Below are 20,468 nucleotides of genomic sequence, written 5' to 3'. Positions count from 1 at the left end.
AACAGAAACCTGAAATCTGAAAAAGTAGAACAGTAATCATCTAGTAACTTACCTGGAACTCTTCTTTCTGCTTGTCAAATTCTTCCGGACTTTGGCAAGAGGTGAGAATATTCTTCAAAGATTCCTCCACTTCATCCATCCATTTACCAATCTCCTCACACTTCCTGTGATATTCATCCCACTTTTCGGGTATCTGTTCTAACTCTCTACTCAAATTATCGAGTTTCATCGTCAAATTGACCCATTGCTTCTCAGCGTGTTCACAAGCATGTTGTATAGATGTATCGTCTGGATTATGCTGACTGTAATTTTCCGCAATTTTCTTAAGATTCTCCAAGCAGTGCTTTGCCTCTCTCAAAGGACCTTGGTTCGAAAAGTACTCCTTATTCCTGTTTATGATCGATCCAACATCTGTCTGTTTGCTAAATGCAAGATGTTCTGAGTGTATTTCCCTCTCAAGTTCTTTAATGTAATAATTGAATGTAGTTTCGTCCAATCTGAACTCTAATTTCATGAGATGGAGTGGGGCGAATGATAGAACTTTTTTCCATTTCCCTTGTAATTCGCTCACAGAATTCAAAATCGTTTTGTGTTGTTCTTTTGGAAGACAGTTGCAGAGATCTTGGGAGTTTTGAATGAGTTCGTGGATCCACTTTTCGTTAACAGAAGTGAAAAAGTTCTTGTGATCTTCAACTGTATCCTTATTATCTATACGTCTTTCTTCAATGAGTCTCTCGGCTTGCCCTAACCAGTTCGATATCACCCTGTAGCACTCGGTGTAGTTGTGAAGGCATCGGAGTGTTTCTATAAGTCTTTGCTCCCAAACCTGAGCATTTTGGGTAACATAGGAAAACCTGTCGTTTAGCTGATCCATTTTTTCAACCATTTGGGCTACATCATTATTTTGACTCTGGTCTACGGTCTTAATTATATTCATCATAACTTTATTCTTGCTGTCGAGCATAGATTTGTAATACAAAGTTCTCGTGAAGAACTGTTTTATCTTCTCAAGGTGACTCTTCAAAGAATCTCGTTCACAGCTCAGACTCAGGTTGCTCAGGAGATTCTCAGCTTCGTCAAGCCACGTGTTTATTTCCTTTTGGCCATCCTCTAAAGATCTTTGCTGGACGAGGAGTTGATTGAACAGGTGTATCTGGGCGGGAATCAAGGCTCTGATTTTAACCAAGGCCTCTTTTTCTTGTTTCAAAGCAAGCATCATCCTCTCAACCTCCTCCCTGGATAGATTTTGAATTAGGGACTGGAAAGTCTTACTTATAGCTTTGAAGACATTCTCTACATTCTCGATTTCTTCTTGTAGTTTCACCAGTTTCTCAATGTGTTGGACAATCCTTTCAGTTGAGCCTAATTGGGGAGAATTCACGATACTTTCAGCTTTCCTCAACCACTGGGATAAAGTCTCTAATCCGTTTTTGAATTCTTTTCTATTCCTTAGCAGATCACCGCCGTGACTGTACTGATTCACGTGAGGGAATATCTTCTCCCATTTTTCCGTTATAGTTTGGAATTGGTCCCTGAGCTCCATAGCAACATTTTCGTTGCACGTGGCGATTAGAAAACCGACAGTGTCGCCAATCAGTTGATAATTATCTCTCCATACCGTTATGTCCTGGAAAAATTCAATTTTTTCGTCTTCGGGTAAATTCAAGGCGTTCTCAGCTCTGGCTAGCCAATTTTCGAACTGTGGAGCCAGGGAATCCCACCTTCTCCAATAAACGACAACTTCTTCTAGCATACTTTGGACGCACTTCAATTCCATTGAAACGTTCTTCCATCTTTCAGCTATCTCATTTATGAATAAGTCAGTGTTGGTTTTTTCACTTTTACCTGGAAATGGAAAACGGTGTTGTCATTAGATTTCGGGTTGAATTATATTTTACTCACTTATATTTCCGTCTTGTTTGTATTCCTGTATCACGGCTTTCATATCAACGAAGGCTTTATTGAATTCTTGGAAGATATTATTTTTAGATACGAAATTTCGGTATTGATCTAACAATGGTGTGACTTTTTCTAATCTTCCATATTTCGCAGTCCATACTTTCAGTTTGGTCTCTGTTAGTTGCAAAAATGCAATAAGGCAACACTGAAAGGAAAAAGATTGCTAGAGGAAATTTCAAGACTCTTTGTTATGGGAATGCTCAAAAATTCACTTAAAATCCTCAGAGGTCATAAACCATTATTATAAAATCATTTCAACCCTTTTACTGCAATCCTAACATTTGAATTTAGAAATGAAGGATTGGCATGTGCAAAAGTAGCAATTTTTCCACAGCTATATATTGTGAGGCTCGAAATTTGTGGAATAGAATATGTATTTCTGGGTATGACAATATAGCGAAACATATCAAGAAAAGTATAGATATTAACATACCTTGTGCTCCAGGAACTTAAGTCTCACTCTACGTTCAGCAGCCTTAGGTCCTAGATCATTCAGTCTAACATTCAAATTATTCAACTTTTCTGAAGGCACTTCTTTCGCCAGTGGCGTATTACACAACTCCAAGAATCGCTGCTTGACAGTAGGATAATCAGCGAAGAACGCTTTGTGTTCCTCGAGTTTCTTACTTATAATAGCAGCAGTTTCGTCGTTCATAGCTGTAGGTATCTCGTCGCAATAAACTAGACGTTCGGCCTTAGCCAACCATTCCCCGATGAATTTGAAATCCCCTGGAAGCCTAGAATCTATCAGCCACAACCACTGAAGCAGCTGGATCTGCAGCTTCTTCCAGAGTTGGATTATGTCTATCCATGACTCTCTGGTGACCGTAACCAAGCTTTGGGACTCGATTAGCTGTTTTAATTTCGTATATAGTTTCTCTCTCTCGTCCACTTCGTTCTTAAGTGCGGAATATTCGTTGAAGTCTAAGGGCAGAGTTCCTGTCTGCTGTAAATGCTCCAGGTATTGCGTCTTTTGCCTCAACCAAACCAGGAGTTCGCCGTATTGTTCTTGGATGTTCATGATCACATCATGCTGACCGGTACCCGGTTCGGGATATTTATGTAAGAATTGAGCTACGTAAGTCATAATCGATTTTTCGTCAGGTTTTGGAACGTCGACGTCTTCTGGATCCAGAAGTCTCGTTATGCCTAGTTCGGACTCTGCCACGTCGAAGGCCGTTTCAAGACGGCTTCTGTTCGTTTCTCTTCGCAAGGCTGCTATGTCCACCAGGTTCTTTTTTATGGCGTCGATGATGGCGAGGAAGGCTACTCCGTCCCTCCAACTGGCGCCGAAGTCTCTCACTTCTATGCCGGAGTCTTTGGGTAGAGCGTTCGTTACCCAGTTCAGTAGCGTTTTTCTGGCGCCCATCTTGGTTTTATCTCTGGATGCTGTGGTTCCTGCGCTCTCTAGGCTGCTTTGGCTGCCCCATAGTGCGAGGTATTCTAGGGCTCTGCTGTTTTCTTCGATCTGTGGAAATTTCAATGTAGGTATGGTACATGAGTACATCAAAATTTGAAGAAAAGATAATTCTATGAAGAAGCTTTATGGAATAAATTGTTGAAAAGCTGAATTTTTGTTCGCCCTACCTATAGGATAAAAGTACAACAATAAAAGTAGTAAATTCCAGAGATATTGAATATCTCTGGAGGTGTTTTTTGAGATATGAATGAAATAGCAATAAGATATCTAAAGGATAGTCCTGCACATCTCTTTCAAGTACCCTCTGCAGTTATACCCTCATTGAAGAAATGTTTTATATGGAAGTATGGAACTATATTTTGATAAGAGATTTAAATTTGAGAAAATACCATTGAAATTGAATGATTAATTTAAATTTTTCGATAGAACATGTGGAATGTATTCAGGACATTGCTGAACCAAAAATAATTCATTTGCTTATTAAAAATTAACAACAATACGCTATTCCCTCCATAAATCACTTACCCACTTTTTAAATTTCCATCTGCGAAGCTTTCAAAACAAAATTTAGTTAAGTTTACATGTAAATGCATCAAAACAGTGCATACAATGGTGATAAAAACTGTATGATCGACGAAAATTTTAATTTAAAGGAAGTGCATTAGTGAATAAAACATATTTTGGGCTCGGGTTACATCTTACACAGTGTGGCCAGGAGTATTTTCATTGACACTCTTCAATTCTCTTTGATAGAGACGCTCAAAATTCCTCTCAATGAAATTATATTACAAAAATTCGTTCATACTAATAATCCATTAAGCTCCGTAATATCAATGGCCATATGTTTGAAGAAATACAAAATAATGATATATGAATTTGCACAAAAATTTCGATGTGATGTTATGAATCGAGTAGGTTCCTTTTTTTTACCTGGAAATATAAAATAATGGTCCAAATTAATCCCAGTACAACTGGTGGCCTGCCATCTACTAGATCGCTGGCATTTATATTCACTAATTTTATCCTCTTGCCTTGCAAAAATTGCAATGCAGTATTTGCGTTACTCAAGAAATGTGGTCTACGAAGTATCCTACCCCTCTCCACGGGCTGAAAAATATAAGAACCATGTTGCAGTTTTTGATAAACCTGAAAAACTTTGATGATTTACCAGTTTTTCTCCTGACAAAACTTCCAGAAGTGCTAGTAGCTTCGTCCCATCTTTGAGATCCTCGATCAAATCATCTATTCTAAGCGGTGGAACTCGCTGCAAAAAATAGAAGGAGAGGATAGATATAAAAATAATTTAAAGAAAAAAATTTTTTTCTTCAATCTTTGAATGTTCATTCACATAACATGAAATGAGGAACTGCCCTTATGTTTCCAAGATATAGTGGACATTGTGTCACAGATGCTTTGGTTATTTCTGAAGCATTTGACTTTTCTCCTGATCAGTAAAATTCCTTTCTCAATCTTGATACTTTTTATATTTTTCATGGTTTGATTGGAAAGCTAGGATAAGAATTTCTTGGCCCTATTATTTCAGACAGATAATAAGAATTTCATTATTATTACCTATATTCAAATACATATTTGAAGACTACAAGGGTAAACTTTGAAAAAATTCTTCGAAATTATTATAACTCAAAGTCAAAAACCTTCAACCTTGCAAATTTCCAGATGAACGCCGATCAAAAACGTTTTTGTTACAGAGCTATATTTAGATCTGGAATCAATTCATAAGATTTATAAAAATAGTAAACGAAGGTCAATAGCGGCATAATGACGATATTTATAATATTTAATCTGGGGCTTGATAGAAACATAGATTATTTGGTAAACTTCATAAGAAAGGTAGGTATAATCTTTGAGTATTACATACTCAAAAAGGTTTAATTCAAATACTGAAAGCTCTGAGTTTGAATGTAAGCATATGACTCCAGTAAAATGTACTAATGTGAACAATTTTAATGATGTTCAAAACAATATATTTCTCATTTCTCATCATAATTGATCAAATAAAAGATCTCTACCCACATGAAACAAAATAAAATTTTGAGATCGATTGTGGCTCCTTACAAATAGAGGACACATAAGAGAGTTGTATTGTCAGTATATTTTCTAGATACTGATACTAGATACTGAAATTTTCATCCATACTATTGATATTATAATCATCCCATATAATCCAACGTTTGGCCTGCTTTTTAACCACATTGCACTATAAAAGACTTTCAGAAATATAGAGGCATATTAAACTGCAAATTTCCTATTCTTTGACAAAGAATCAGCAGAGAAACTAATCCAAGAATAATAATGATATCATTTTACCTCATTGCACAGCAATCCCCAATTTGAATTGCAAAGTGGTCGTGCAAAACCATTAGAACTGTTTTTACTGAATTTTAATTTGAAAAAATTATACCTACCAGTCTATTTGTGTCTTTTTGACAGAATTACACTAACAGGTATCTGAATACTGGAGCTGAAAAACCCATAAAACTCTACCTGATGACTTTTGAAGTATTTAATATTCTACCCTCATATATGAAAAGTTTCAAATAGATATTAATTATTTCCCTTACTATATTTAGTCCCAAAATATTATTATATTTATCAATAATACCAAAGAGTAAGTTGTTACTCTTTGATAATACTGCATATTTGAATAATTTAATGTTGGGGTTTATATAATGACGCTGGTTTCCATTCCAAAAGATACCTAAACGAGCAATTTTCCAAGATGATTTTTTCGTTGTGATATTCAATTCAGAACATCGAATTAGTTATGATATGCTAAATTACCTACCCCTCAAATATAATTTGTCTGAAATCACGCATTCTTCCAGGGAAATTCCATCAAATTCGATTTCTCCTGAACTATGACATTTCAGCAGTATTATTTTACGAAGCCCTCTGGATTATTTTCAATTCAAACATTCTACACCTGCAGGTGCCTTGCACCATCACTATATTCCAATAGAAATCGTTTGTAAATTAACTGATCAGTTAACTCATGAGATTAAAGCAGCTGAACCTCATTGAAGAAGTTAATATTCAAAACATTTTGGTATGAAAAAACAAAACAGTGATATGAATGTTGTACACATTAAGTTTCCCATTGTCATTATCGCCTCAGATCTTTCCTACTGTTGGAAAATTCGCAGGTGTAAAAATAAAATGTTGAATGAGATATCGTCATCAGTTTGGACGACAATTTCAAACACTAGCCAACGATGCAAGCGCCCTGGCGCCTGCTGACGTCACACGTGCTCCACTTCATCCAATTCAGAAAGTAATTGTTTAGCTTTGAAACTCGATAACAACCAGCATTGTCCATTGCATCTCTTATAAAAATGAGGCTCAAATTGATAAAAATTCATTATTTTTCGACACAATCATGTGTAAAAAATTCTCAAAACACAAATTTTTTTCAATAAAATCATCATTGCTTCAATTTTTCAGATTGTCATCTTCAATGAAATGCCTTCAAAGTTGGGCAAGAACCGTAGAAACGAACTCTCCAGTTCATTATTTCCAAAGTCTTCGTTATGAGCTCTACTGTAAAAATATTATACTCTAATACAATTCATTTATAGTTTTATGACTCCAGCTCCAGATATTCGGACAAATAGAGTTTTCTCTATCAATTTCAATTCCAAATTATGTGGATTAGACCCAGGAACTGGGAAAATTATCGATAATGTAGTATTTTTATCAATTTTTATGGAATTTTCCTAAACGTTCTTCAATATAGAGGCTGGAAAGTGTATGGACATATTTTCTATTAGTTTTTGGGAAAAAAGTGAACTGAAAAATTTTCAGATGAAGCTGATATTAACATTTTACTTTTTCATACATGGGATATCAATAAAGAACAGACATACTGTCCATCCAGAGAAATTCCATACGACAATGAACCTCCCAGCTGTTAGCTCTAACTTATTTTGAAAATTTACGGGAAATACATTCAGTATCATCAGAAGTGATACCCAGGAATCAATAACTCCCTTAAACTCAAGTTTTCACAATAGAAGGGCTATATTAAAGCATGCTATATGGAAATAACGTTTAACTTCGATTATTTTTTGGGAAAACAAAATTTCATCCCTTCGTGTGGCCTGAAGAAACCGAAGAAGTTTTTGGGTAACTACTAACAAAGTATTGTAAATGATCTACTATTAAAACCATACTTTATTAAGAAAAATTAAAGCTAATCTCACCTTAGATAAATAAGAGTTGATCCAGTTCACAAATGTCTTCTTCTGTACTCTCTCCTGTTCGTCTGCGAAGAAAAATTCGAAATAAGTATCTGAGTACCATAACGAAATTGAAATCAGACATGGAAACTCAGTTTCGGAGAAGAAAAAAAAATTATATCCAACAAATTATTGTAATTAAAGGTGATTCATTGATGTTTGATGATTATTAGCTACGTACTGTTGATGTTTGAAGAAGAAAGGACTAGCAGGATTGAAGGAGTTTGTTGATTTACTTCAATAAAATAACCTAATGGTTAGTATTATATAAATCCAAAAAGGATAAAAGTTCTTCTCAGATATATGTCACAGAAACTTAATTTAATAGAGATAAGAGAATGAAGGATTGAACTGTTTCTGAAATCTTAAGAAATGGGGTGCAACATTTTATAAAATAAAATCGAAGTAGACATGGAAAAGCCCTCCATCAATATCAATAGAAAAATTATGGTGTTTCAATTTGACATCGTGAAATAGTATAAACTGTTCATAATTGGCTACATTATCTACTAATATAACAGATAACATGCACAGGGCTGTCTTGAGCTAAGTAGCAATCACCCTGTAATCAATATGATTCACGATATGTATTTAGATTTCAACAAAAAATTTATGTTGAGAGCATAGGTAGCACTTTGAATTTTCAATTCAATTCAAGAAAATCATCATTGAAGAAATAAAAATTTCATGACTACTGAGGAGGTTGCGATTTGGGTGAATTTGAACATTAGAACTCATCGGTATGAATTTTTACCGATACGGCATCCAATCTCAATTTATTTCAATGATTGTTTCTTCGGCATCTTATTCAACAAAATTTTTCGCATGTATTCATTGAAACCCATCTCACGTAGGTGTCATATAATCTCCATTTGAGGTATGACAACATCAAATTTTCTGATCGCAAATATCAATTGTTCATTTTACGGCAATGTAAATAGTAAATAAATTTTCTTCCATAAAATCTCCCACACATTTACTCAGTCGTTAGGTAATACAGTGTGGTGACAAGATCACTTCTAAATATAGACAAGCAATCAGTCTTATCGAATGAATTATTATACGAAATTAAGTAAACAACGGATTAATTTAGAGAAAAAATATTAATCTGCTATATAAAGCTCAAACCAATGACATCATCTCGCATTATTTTTGAGAATTTCAACATCGATTTCCCTTTTAATCTCGTTTGGATTTCGGTATCAATTGCACTTCAGCAATGAATAATTAATAATTTGGTTGACCTGAAGGCTATAAATTTTAATTGGAAATATGTAATTTTTTCAAGGTTGCGCGATATGTTCAAATCTCAAGATATTTGGTAATAAGCGTATTCAGTCGAGAACCCTATTCGAAAAAAACAGATTTTTAACCAATAGTCCTTGCACTCTTGCAACCACATAACTCCATATTAAACTAGGGTCACGTAGCGTGTTTGAATCTTTATAGCGTGACGCTAAGCTAAAAAGACAGTTATTTATTTCTAGAAATGCAGAAGAAACCCATCTAAAACAAAATACTTCACGACATAGATGAATCGATAAATATACTGAGGAATCCTTATCTGCAGCTGTTTTATCTATGCATGAAGTCATTCAAGAGCTTAAGGAGAAAACTACTTGATTTCCTAGTTGCATTTTCTGATGGCAATGCAAAAACCATCTGTGGTTTCTCAGAACATCAATGATTCAACGAAAATTTTGCTCCAACTTCATTTGATCAAGTCATGGAATATAACTCAATATAAAAAAATTGCCAACAACAACAAGGTTAGCAAACATAGGTTATTTCCGCTAGGACTTAGTTTTCGTTAGAGGCATATGGCATATTTACTTCATATTTCACACCTTTACTCTGTCCTTATTCTTGAGATTAGGAAAGGAGAAAGAGAAGAGAAGAACTTTCGTGGAAGTATAACCTACTGAAATATTTCGCATCTATTCAGAAACACAATGCAAAATAAAGATGTGTAACAAATCGCAATATAGAATGAATAGTAGTTATGAGTAGTAAGAGTAGTTTCTTACAACACAAAATGGCGAAGGTGCGGAGATACTCAAAACATAAATTAGGTATACGAGATTTAAACGAAATAATTTCAGCGAAACATTCATGCATTCCAAGAACTCTAAGCGGTCTCTAATTCATACTTTGTTACATAAACATAAGATAATCTGTGATAATCAATTAATGTCGGCAGTTGTCTATCAGTTTAAGAATCTGAAGAAACTGAATTAATAATAATATTTATTAACTGTATAACGAATACAAAAATTCAATTATATAACAATCAAACAGTCTGTGAACAAATCAACACGAATACAACATCGTGAAATAAATACAAAATCTATACAAAAACCGATGAAACAGAATTGTCAACAAACAAAAAACACATGAAAACAAAGCTATAAACCTTCACAACCTGGTCTTGAGAATTTTAATGATCTCAAAGTTTCTCAACATTCGGAGAACAGTGTATATACATATTCTCAAACCATTTGAAATATATTGATCACAATTATTACTACTGCAATATCCTCTACAATCCTCTACAATTCTCTGTTGAATAATTGATCTATTTTAATGGAGACCTCAATTATCTAGACTAATACAGGTAGTGTATGTCATTATGCCTGGGATGAGAAGGCAAGTTATAGAAACTGAAAACATTTATTCGAAAATGCAGGTAACTTTGGGAAAAGTCACAAATTGGTATTTTCACACTATTTTCATCATGGTCTCCTATGTGCACCCTGACCTTTACATTTTGGGATCGAAGCCTTGGCACTTTCAAGGCAGAAGGGGACACGCAAAATCAAGAATTCAACACCAACCAGAGCTGATGTTGAAAAATAGCAAAAGACCTACCTAAATTTGCGTAAATGCAGAACACAAATGTTGGATGCACCCACCAAAACGACCGTATATTTATTGAACAACGGCTCGATTCCAAGTTTGCATGCCCGAATAGAACTGAGGTTCGTTAGCGTGGTTGAACGGATCATCTATAAAAATGCGCAACCCCCCAATAGGCAAAATGCCTCAACATCTTTCACATAAATTCGGGATAAAGCGGTACCGGGGTTAATGTACGTTTTATCAATACCCCATTCCGTAGGACTTCTTCTTGGTCACGCACCTGACCCAATTCTTGAACAACGCAATTAAAGGGATTGCCAATCAATCAATCTAATCTGTATCAATTTTTGAAAGATCTATCGGAACTTATTGGATTTGTTGAAGTTTTCTCGAACGATAATTTATTGATATACATATTCCATAATCGTCACGAAAACTATCCAAAGAATTTATATTTGAAGTTATCAATCGATCAGTAGTGAAAATTGATATTTAAAACATTACTCCGTGAACAAGAACAAGCAAGGTAGAATGTAGAATTATATGAAATGTTCTGATATGAAGATAAATAAAATGGTGTAGGAAAAAAGTGTTTCTTTTCACCTCAAGAATCTACTGTTGAATTATTTGTAAGCGTCAAAGACTCTCCCTGTATATTATGCGTTGAAACCAGAAAAAATCTGATTTAGCAACAAATACCACTTGGTTTTTCAAGCCACTGACTGCAGCCTAATATAAATAACAATCGTTATCAGAGTGCCAGAGCTTGATGAAGTAGGAAAAGAAAATGATGAAAAAAACTTAAAATATCCTTTTTGCTGGAAGAACACATGTTTTACAAATGTTCCGGATAAGTCAACAAAGGTCATCGAATAAAAAGAAATTCATACAGGATCCCTGTCAATTGTTGAGCAGTGTATTTGGATCTGGTTATCTGATTCTTAGAGCTAAGGCGCAGTTTACCAATGTTTTTAAGAAACGTGAACCTCGCCATGATAAATTCGTTGTGAAATTTCCCTTCCACAGTGGTGGAAAATGTTCTCGACCATAACGAAGTCTCCTATCGATACCAAATTGAAAAGTCAACAGTCACATGGTCTACTCCCAGTTGTCCGAACCCCTTACATATTAAATTTTTCATGTAGGAAATCACGCAATACAGGGTTGAATGAGGTATTCGATTGGAGTGCACCCAAACAAGGAATAGGGTCTCGGTAAGTGAATCATTTCTATAGTTAGAAAATCGATTTTGCTGACCATTAATGGGACTAGATGGAAGTCAGCAATAAGGGAGTTTTCCTGCTGAAATATGCCTCATAAAAAGTGCACATAGAAATAGAAAGGACTCCAAATTCAAGATAAGAGACTCGTGGATAAAATCTCCGAAAAAAACAGAATACACAATAGACTTTCACTTGGTTTCGACAATTGAGAATAATTTTGAGCTGCATAGTAATAGGTTATAGGTTAAATGCGTCCATAACACTAGACTGTGCAAGGAAAATGAAAAATTTGTATTCGTCTGACCATCCTGTATAACTTGTCGCATAAATCCTCTTTCCTACAAGCTCAAAAATATAAGTTTCCGATTCACGAGTTGTTCTGTTTGAATAACATGGACCATAATTCAATTTCATGTAATATTCTAGCACGTACGCTGCATACTTTGACAAATATTTGCACTGGCATGTTACAAAATACACACGTAGGTGCAACGCTCATGGTGTTATCTTAATTGAAATGAATATCTCAATTGCTACAAGCATTGGAACTATTGTTAATTCTATATCCGAAAAGAAAGTATGTATATGATTTTGTGTCGCATTGTTTTGAACCTAATATGTATCTGGGTTATCTTGATTGAAGGGATCAAAGACAAAAAGCCGAAATATTTTTGCATATCAAAGATATAACCGAGGAGGCTTGAAGTTGAGTAGATGAGTTTTTCACTTTTTGATAACGTTTATTGAATATCATGAATATAAATTTAGGAAATTCCTAATTGTCATAAGGAGGAAATATAGGTATATATTATTATCAAACTCAATTCAATTCAAATTTTTTGCACTCATCATGGTTATGAAAGAATCCTGCTCAATTCAGAAAAAGTACCTATATTTTGTGAATTATTTGATGCAATTTCCATTTCTTTAGTGGATGAATTGTAGTGGGTACTTTGATTCTCTTTCAGAGTAGTATTTTGAAGAAAGGGAATACAACAAAGCTGGTGAATATGCTTGTTTATCGATGATGGATTTAATGGGTTTCAGACCGTGGATCCGGTCACAAATGTTGCTCTATACGATGGTGTTAATTGTTTTTATTAGCTGTTAGCTGATTGAAATAACGATGTTTCCGGTAGTGGAAAATTGAAATGAAATTCATTCATGGCATCTGCCCACTTCTTTTGGCAATCCAGCAATGCAGTATTAATACTGGATCAATATTAATAATATACTCAATGTGATGAGTCAAGTGTAATATTAATTTTAAGTTACGTCTGAAACAGTGTTAACTTTTTAACTTATGAAATATCAAGAAATATGCAATAGTCATGCATTTCCACGAGCATTTCCAAGTTTTAATGGAGAGACGTTTCAGAAATTCACACTTAAAAGCTAAACTAAGCAAATTTTTGACGAGGTAGACTGTCGAGTGTATATTTATCAAGCCAGCAATAATTGAATAGATCGATAAACGTGTGAAAATGTTTGAATAAGTACATAAACTTATGTATACAGCCGTAAACAAAAACCAAAGTAACATTGTATGAAAACAACTTATAAAATCATAAAATGGTACTAGACAGTATTCAACATAAAAGACAGTTGGAAAAGACCAGAAAATCGATAAAGATAGCATGTTATATCATTCAAAAAGTAACTCGTTTAAAAATTCTCCAAAAATAATAAAGAATCAATTAACAAAACAAGAAAACCTCATAATGTCGGCCAATCAGATTTTCATTTAGACGTCTTGTGCGTACAAGTTTTCAAACAAGATTCAGAGTAGCTTCAGAAAGAAAAAAAAAACTCGATTCATTCAAACAACTAGGTATAGACTAGATGGATATGAGAGGTGCATGTGTGGCTTGTAGTTTGGGTTTGAATATTATGATTTTATGAATGAACGAACATAGAACTCTCTGCCATCTTCATGCTTTTCTAAGAAGAGTAATCTATCCATAAAATCACACCTGGAAAATTGTAGGACAAACAACTTTGGTGAAGAAATCCGATTTCTCTTCAAAGTATTTCTTTTTCGATTGGAAGATTTGTTATCAACAGATAAGATATATATTTCATATAATTCATCATCCCCTCCTTCAATACCCTTCGAAGTTGGAAGAAAAAAATTTTTAAATTCAATATTCTCTCACTTAAAATGCTCATTGTGAAGGAGGATCTATTCCCAGGATATTTTCAATCATTGGCAACAGTAATTGACCAATTTCATTCTTCCAAATCCTTTCATAGAAGTGATATTAATTGAAAAATATTTTCTCCTAACTTTTAAGTGATACAAGTTGAATGGAGATGATTTCTGGAAGAAGGATTGTTTGGAAGATCCCTCTGAATTTACTTTTCATTCGTTTTTAGTTGTTTCCTTTTCCACTGAGTTTGAAAGTCCAATGTATGCTTTGCTGGCTTTTAACCAAGGCATAATTCATTTCCCTAGATGCCAAAGTGACCTAGCACTCATGACCCATGTGATTTTTTCTGCCTGAAATGTGGTTCCAAAGTTTAACTCGGAAATGTTATGTCAGAATATTGACATAGCCCTAGCCCCAGCAGTAATTTGGTGGCAGTATTAAAACCGCAAAGTACCTTTTCTAGCTGTAGATCCTAGTACGGGACCAAATCATCTCTGATATATTCAATCTACAGGGCGTGGACCTTTTTCAAGCCAAAATAAATGCGCTCAACTTCTCCAGGGGTTCAAGAAATTAATAACTTACCTCGTATGCTAGCAATATGATCATCAAACTGCGACTTGCTCCTCACATATTCCAGCTTGGAAGAGTTGCTATGAAAACTTTGAGTTCTGTATTCACTGTACCACTCAGAACTGGAAGAGGTAGCCTTGCTTCCGCTACAACTGGTGTTATCCCAGTCTTCTTGGCCGGACCTAGAAATGTCCAGGGACTTTGCGAGATTCTCGTCAGAGGAAAATCTATCCCCCAAAGACGTGAAGCTGGACGTTTTGGAGGTGTTGCCAGCGTTACCATTTGAATGGGTCCCGTAGGTGGAGTCCTCAAGGAGAACCTCCTCGGAAGGGGTTCTGCTTGAGGTGAACTGTTCTCCTACTGGGCTGGTAGGGCTGGTGATTTGTCTGATGGTCTTCCTCAGGGTAACTTTTTCGAATTTTATCGTTTTGAGTCCTGATCTAGGATCGTTTTCCCTTTGGGTGGTGGTTATGGTTTCCTAAAATTCCTTTGCTGAGAAGGATGGAAGCCAGAAGACAGATTTCAGGTGCCGATAGAATACTTTTTTGTTGGTATATACGGAAATCAATGTAAAAATTTATACGAGTCATAAATATTTGTTAAAGATCGTGGGTGTTTATGAATTATATGGAACCATGACAAGATTGGAACTAATTTACATAATTGGTTAAGTTTCAGATGGAAACACAAGTATCCCCAAATTGCTTCTTCATTTGAGCATCGAGATTCAAAATACGCTATCAGAGATGTTATTCAAAGTAGCTAGCCACCTATTTATAATAACTGATTCATTGAAGTGTAAAGGCGCCAACAATTCGATTAATTATAAACAAATAGACCTCAGTGTCTGAATCAGACTCTATAGAGACAACTTGCATAATATTAATCGGCTTGTCAATCGATTCTTTCGGTTAGGTTGGTGTTGGTCGGTTGCGTGAAGTATTCCATATTGTTGGCCGCCTGTTAGAATTGCAAATGGGGTCTAAAAATAGAGTTTACACATAGTCAACAAATTACCTGTTTTTCTGAATGGCGGTATTATAGAGATAATAGCATAGATTTGTACATCCAATGTCACTATGCAGTCTTCAAAACGATTTTGGCAACATAGGTACAATTGATATTTGGAGTTGGTTGGAACACGATAATTCTGGTAGATAGATCATCATGCAGAAAATGAGTATTTACGTCTTTTTCAAGTTTTTCTTCCCTCTTTTTCGTTTCAGATATGATGAGATGAAGAAGGGAAAAGAAATTTTATATTTTAATGGAGAAGACGCCTTACAACATGGCCAGCTTATTCCACTTATCCGAATAATATTGATCAGTTGAAAAGAAAATAGAGATAGGTATATTATGAATTACGTCAATTCGATTTTAATTTCAGTGGGGTTAAAGACTGGTTGCATTATTGAATTTGATGATGTTTTATTTCCTGAGGCAGTGAATCCAATAAATATTATGAATCAGTGACAAAGCTTTGTTCTTAAAAGTGTCTATTCAATGTACATAATAATATGCATTTTCATCAGTTTTACTTGATTTGTGGATAAATAAAATATAATGATATTGTAGGTATGTTCGGGTAATAAGTAGGATTATTGCAGACAAATATTAAATACAACAACTTAAATGTTTTTTACTGACCCAGTTTCGCAATTAGAGCAATTAAAGTTGAGACAAGATGAGCTTAGGAATTCTTTATGAATTTCGGTTCATTCTGATACTCTCAATTCGTTATGGTTATCTTAGGAACAGTTCAATTCGTTCAAAAATTGAATAAGAGGTATATACATTTAAATTGAAACTTTTCAAATGAAGGTTAGGGAGATTGAAAGCGATTTGACCTCAGAATCATAGCGTTCATGTGAGACTGCATTCTAAACATTATGTTTGTTTTCTTTTAGTACCTACCCATATCAATTAAAAGGCACCTACGCATATTACCATGTATGTATTAACATGCAAATAATCCAAATAGAAGGTGAAAATTGAATATGACAGCAGAAACCTGATGCGAATAAAATAGAATCCTTGAAGAATACATTTGACCTTCACTAATCTCTCTGAAATTTATCTCCATAAGATTCAATGTGTTCCGAAATTAAACTACGTCAGATTAAATAATTATTGTGAAACTTTATCGACAGACTGAGTGGTTTTACTGTGAAAACCCTTTCCTGATCTGCCTGTTAGTTCAAGGTCAAATCAACGAGCCTGAAATTTCTGTGAAGAAAAACTTATCCAGGAGAGAAAGCCAAAGTACAGGGTGGACAAAATTTGTTGTCTACTGAGAGGATCTCGAGAACTATAGTAGCTAGAAGGAAACGGATGACACATTTCCGAGCTCATTTTCGGAGAAACAAAGAATGGTGGAAACCACAGTCTCCTAAGATACTTCGGTTTTGAGTTTAACAATTTCGTAAAGTTCTCATAACTTTTTTGTCTTTGAAGTAACAAACCTGAAACTTGAACCTTCTACAGGCACTATTCTACGTAGAATCCACTCATGAGCTCAAATTTTTTTTTATTTCGAATCATAAAGTGAACTTTCATTTTTTTAAATGCTAACTTTTATTGAATTTGTTATTTTTGAATTGAAAAAAAAATCTTTTGCCAATAGATTCTACGTATGAAAGCACCTAAGAAGGTTTAAGTTTCAGATCTGCAACTTTAAAGACAAAAAAGTTATGAGAACTTTTCGGAATCGTCAAAATCTCAATTTTTGTTTATTACTCGAAATCTAAAAATAATAGGCCGATTCTGTTTTTAGATTTGGATTAGTCATGAAAAAAGAGCTAGAGAATGTGTCATTCGTTTCCTTCTAGCTGCTATAGTTCTCGAGATCCCCTCAGAAGACAACGAATTTTGCCCACCCTGTACATTAAAAGAGATCACATAAAATGCACCACAAATATGTAAAGCAATGTTTGTCATCTGCATCAAGATTTTGTGAAACTGTAGCTTTTTTTGTTGAATAAACTTCGAGAAATATTCAGCTCATAAGAACAAGAAAAAAATAATTTCACAATATGAGCCTCAGATAACTCCATATACAAAATACCGAGAAAATACTAAATTATGGAATAAAAAAAATTTTGAAAGAATAAATGGTTACTTTCGAAAACTCGATCTTTCAATTTGAATTTTGGAAACTGCAATCTCTATCTCTATCGATTGAAAATGAAACTACCCTCATATCAGAAGCTGAAAAATTTTGATTTGGGTCAAGTAATGATATAATTTGGGTATTTCACACTCGGTGTCAAGTCTAAAAGGGCGAGTAAGAAAATTCTTTGTGGAAACATCCACAACAGACAAGAGTTATATTTTTAGTGTCATTACATTTGATCAATATACTGCTTTTACGTAGCATAGGAAGGGAGGTTATGTGTATTGGGGATTCCCCAATTTTTATGGACAAAAATGGTGAATTTTCTTCGCATAATTATATTATTTTCAATGGATGTGTGGAAACGCATGTACTGCCATACACAGATTTGGAAAAACTCTGAAATGATGGGTCCTTTTTTTTTCGTTTGGAGAGTGGATTCACATGACACATTTCTCTACAAATAATTATCAAAAAATCGAAGGAAACAATGCGCTACAAAATGCCGGCCGGTGTTTTCTCTACACAACAACTGACGCAGTATCAGATTCAGAAGGTCGACTATTTGGTAAACTCATTTAATGGAAGTTTACGATTTTTGGTTTTGTCAGTACCGATGTATTAATGAGCAACAAAAAAAGTATTCAAACGGCACCGCAGTAAACCAGAGAAAGTGAAAATAATTGCCTCCACAGTGCCATCATCCCTGATCTCCTGATGGTGCACCACATGCCTCGGGGAAGCCCCAGTCCTCTTCAGCCTTATCTCTTCCAGCTCCGAACGACCCTTGTTCTTACTCCTCTCCTCCTGCAGCCTCCTCTCGAACTCCTCAACGTCCTTCTCGGAGATTCCCGCAGAACCACCTTCGGATGATCTGGTGCCGGTCCACACCTTTTCGAAGAATTTAATGTTTTCTCGCAGCTTCTTCGTCGTGGGGCTCTGCCCCGTGTCTGGGGGCCTCTTCGGCGACCCCCCTTGACCCTCCTCGCGGCTCGTCATCCTGTCATTTTCGCACTATCAACAATTCACTGAACACATATGTCATTTTCGTCCTGTTTAGGTTAAGATTCGTGCACAGCGGTTTCGTTCGATACTGAGCCCACGGTAAATGCGCTTTGGACAAGTGGAGGATAGCGCAATAGGTTGAAGGAGGGAATAGAGAGAGAATTGGGGGGCATGGAAAGATTGGACTGCTTCGGAGGCACTCGAAGGTCCTGCCCTGTGCGCCTGTCCTGTGTCCCCAATGTTGCTTCGGCGATTTTCGTCCTTTATTTGGATTTGTTGGCCGCGAACTTTGCGAGGCGACTTCAATCGTTATTTATTTCGTTGAGATAATTTATAGGATGTGTCTGAATTAATAAGTTTTTGATGAATGTGTGTTTATAGAAACGGAGTAGAGAGAATTGTTCATGGAGGAACGGTTCTAGTTGTCGGTGTTTAATTGATCATTGCAATTGACCTTCAAACCGCTATTAACCTACTTAGAATAGAGTTCGTAAGAATGACTGATAAAAAACTAAGTTCACTTCAGATGCGTTGTAGGTACTGGAAGAATGGAGTGTCCGTAAAAATATTTCCTAACTGGTAGAAAGCGAGTGCAGAAATACTGCAAATATCATTATTTTTCGATTTATGACATCATTGATATCAATGTGTTCATTCTAACGAAAATATGCACAAAACATGTATGGGTATGGTATATCGAAATGCATTGGTGATAATTTCAGGGCAGGGCAGGCGTTAGGAGTGAAACGACATCGTCTCTTCGTGCACACAGGCTGTCCCGAAATGAATGCAACAAATTTGTTCACAGATTCTCGAGACAAAACTGGAGGCCCCTTCTTTCTGAGTTACAGCGCCCTGAAAGTGCTCTTAAAAATAATAATTTCTTTTTGTCTTAGAATCCGGTCATACGAAAATCACTGAATTTGGTAGAGAGTAAGTTTTTTTACCCCCCTTGCAGATTCCTTTGTTTCTTACCATTTATGAGTGAAAGGACAAACTTTCGGTTAGTATAACAATTAGTCACAGGAGGGCACACAGTCGCAACTAGCACTAAGAAGTTACAAGTCTGTTCGAATTTTTTTTTTTTTTTTTTCTTCTTCTTTTTGTAGATTTATTCCCGGTAACGGGATACAGCAATGAATGAATGAATAATTCCTGTTGAGTTTGCCGTGACTAGAGCGTTTGAATGGACAGGAAAAATTAACGAATTCAGGAGAGTAAAAGCGCGTTTTTTTATATCCCTTATACTTTCTAGTATCCTCTACATGTGTTTCACTGCATATTAGATATGTCATGAAACAAGGTTGTTTACAAATCAAACGGCAACACGGATCTCGTTCATTTATTTTGTTGTACCATAGGGTGACTTGGGACAATGCCGAATAGATACAAGCGGCGCATTGGCAGCAGGAAATATGCCGATTTTTCGCAGGATATTATTATTCACGTTATTTCCACAAAGAAATCACCAAATAATGAAAGAAATCAAAGTTACCTTGTTTTGTTTAGTTTTTTTTACATTTGAGTTGCAATATATTTACTTTCGCTGTAATAGGGGTTATCATTTAATTTCCTTACCGAATTTCAACTATTTAATCACAAATTCAAAACTATACACCGTCCCAAGTCACCTATTTCTTTTGAAAATTGAGAAATCAATAGTGTCCCAAGCCTATCAAATCGGTGGGTGACTTGGGACATTTGTGGGGCTTATAACTTTTGTTAGGACTGTCATGTTAAGGAAATTGACTAGCAAATTCAAATTTTCGACAAAAAACTGGTATTTCAATATGAAAGAAAATAACAACTAGATAACAATTATTTTTTTGGATTTTAGAGGAAAAGCATTAGTGGTATATGGCCTCAAATACATGATTTGACGAGTTCTCTAGCCCGTTTGTAACAGCCGAG

At 35.3% G+C, this 20,468-nt stretch overlaps 1 protein-coding gene across 2 annotated transcripts in view; it reads right to left on the bottom strand.

The window, feature by feature from the left end:
* LOC123313456 (nesprin-1) overlaps positions 1 to 19,128 on the bottom strand; it is a 66,131-nt gene extending 47,003 nt beyond the window's left edge. Inside the window, exons 1-8 of one of the 2 annotated variants that reach the window (XM_044898346.1) lie at positions 18,240 to 19,128; positions 14,453 to 14,918; positions 7,600 to 7,661; positions 4,548 to 4,643; positions 4,310 to 4,486; positions 2,393 to 3,427; positions 1,903 to 2,104; positions 53 to 1,845 (exon numbers count right to left, since the gene is read on the bottom strand). In XM_044898346.1, the coding sequence (XP_044754281.1) occupies positions 53 to 1,845; positions 1,903 to 2,104; positions 2,393 to 3,427; positions 4,310 to 4,486; positions 4,548 to 4,643; positions 7,600 to 7,661; positions 14,453 to 14,918; positions 18,240 to 18,551 (4,143 nt within the window). In that variant the 5' untranslated portion in view covers positions 18,552 to 19,128. The remainder of the gene's footprint in view (positions 1 to 52; positions 1,846 to 1,902; positions 2,105 to 2,392; positions 3,428 to 4,309; positions 4,487 to 4,547; positions 4,644 to 7,599; positions 7,662 to 14,452; positions 14,919 to 18,239) is intronic. The other variant, XM_044898345.1, reaches the window with a different exon arrangement.
* Positions 19,129 to 20,468: the final 1,340 nt, after the last annotated feature.

This window comes from Coccinella septempunctata, chromosome 5, assembly GCF_907165205.1.
Source record: "Coccinella septempunctata chromosome 5, icCocSept1.1, whole genome shotgun sequence".
NCBI lineage: Eukaryota > Metazoa > Arthropoda > Insecta > Coleoptera > Coccinellidae > Coccinella > Coccinella septempunctata.
Note: the sequence above shows the minus strand (reverse complement) of the source record. Positions and strands in the feature narration are given on the sequence as shown.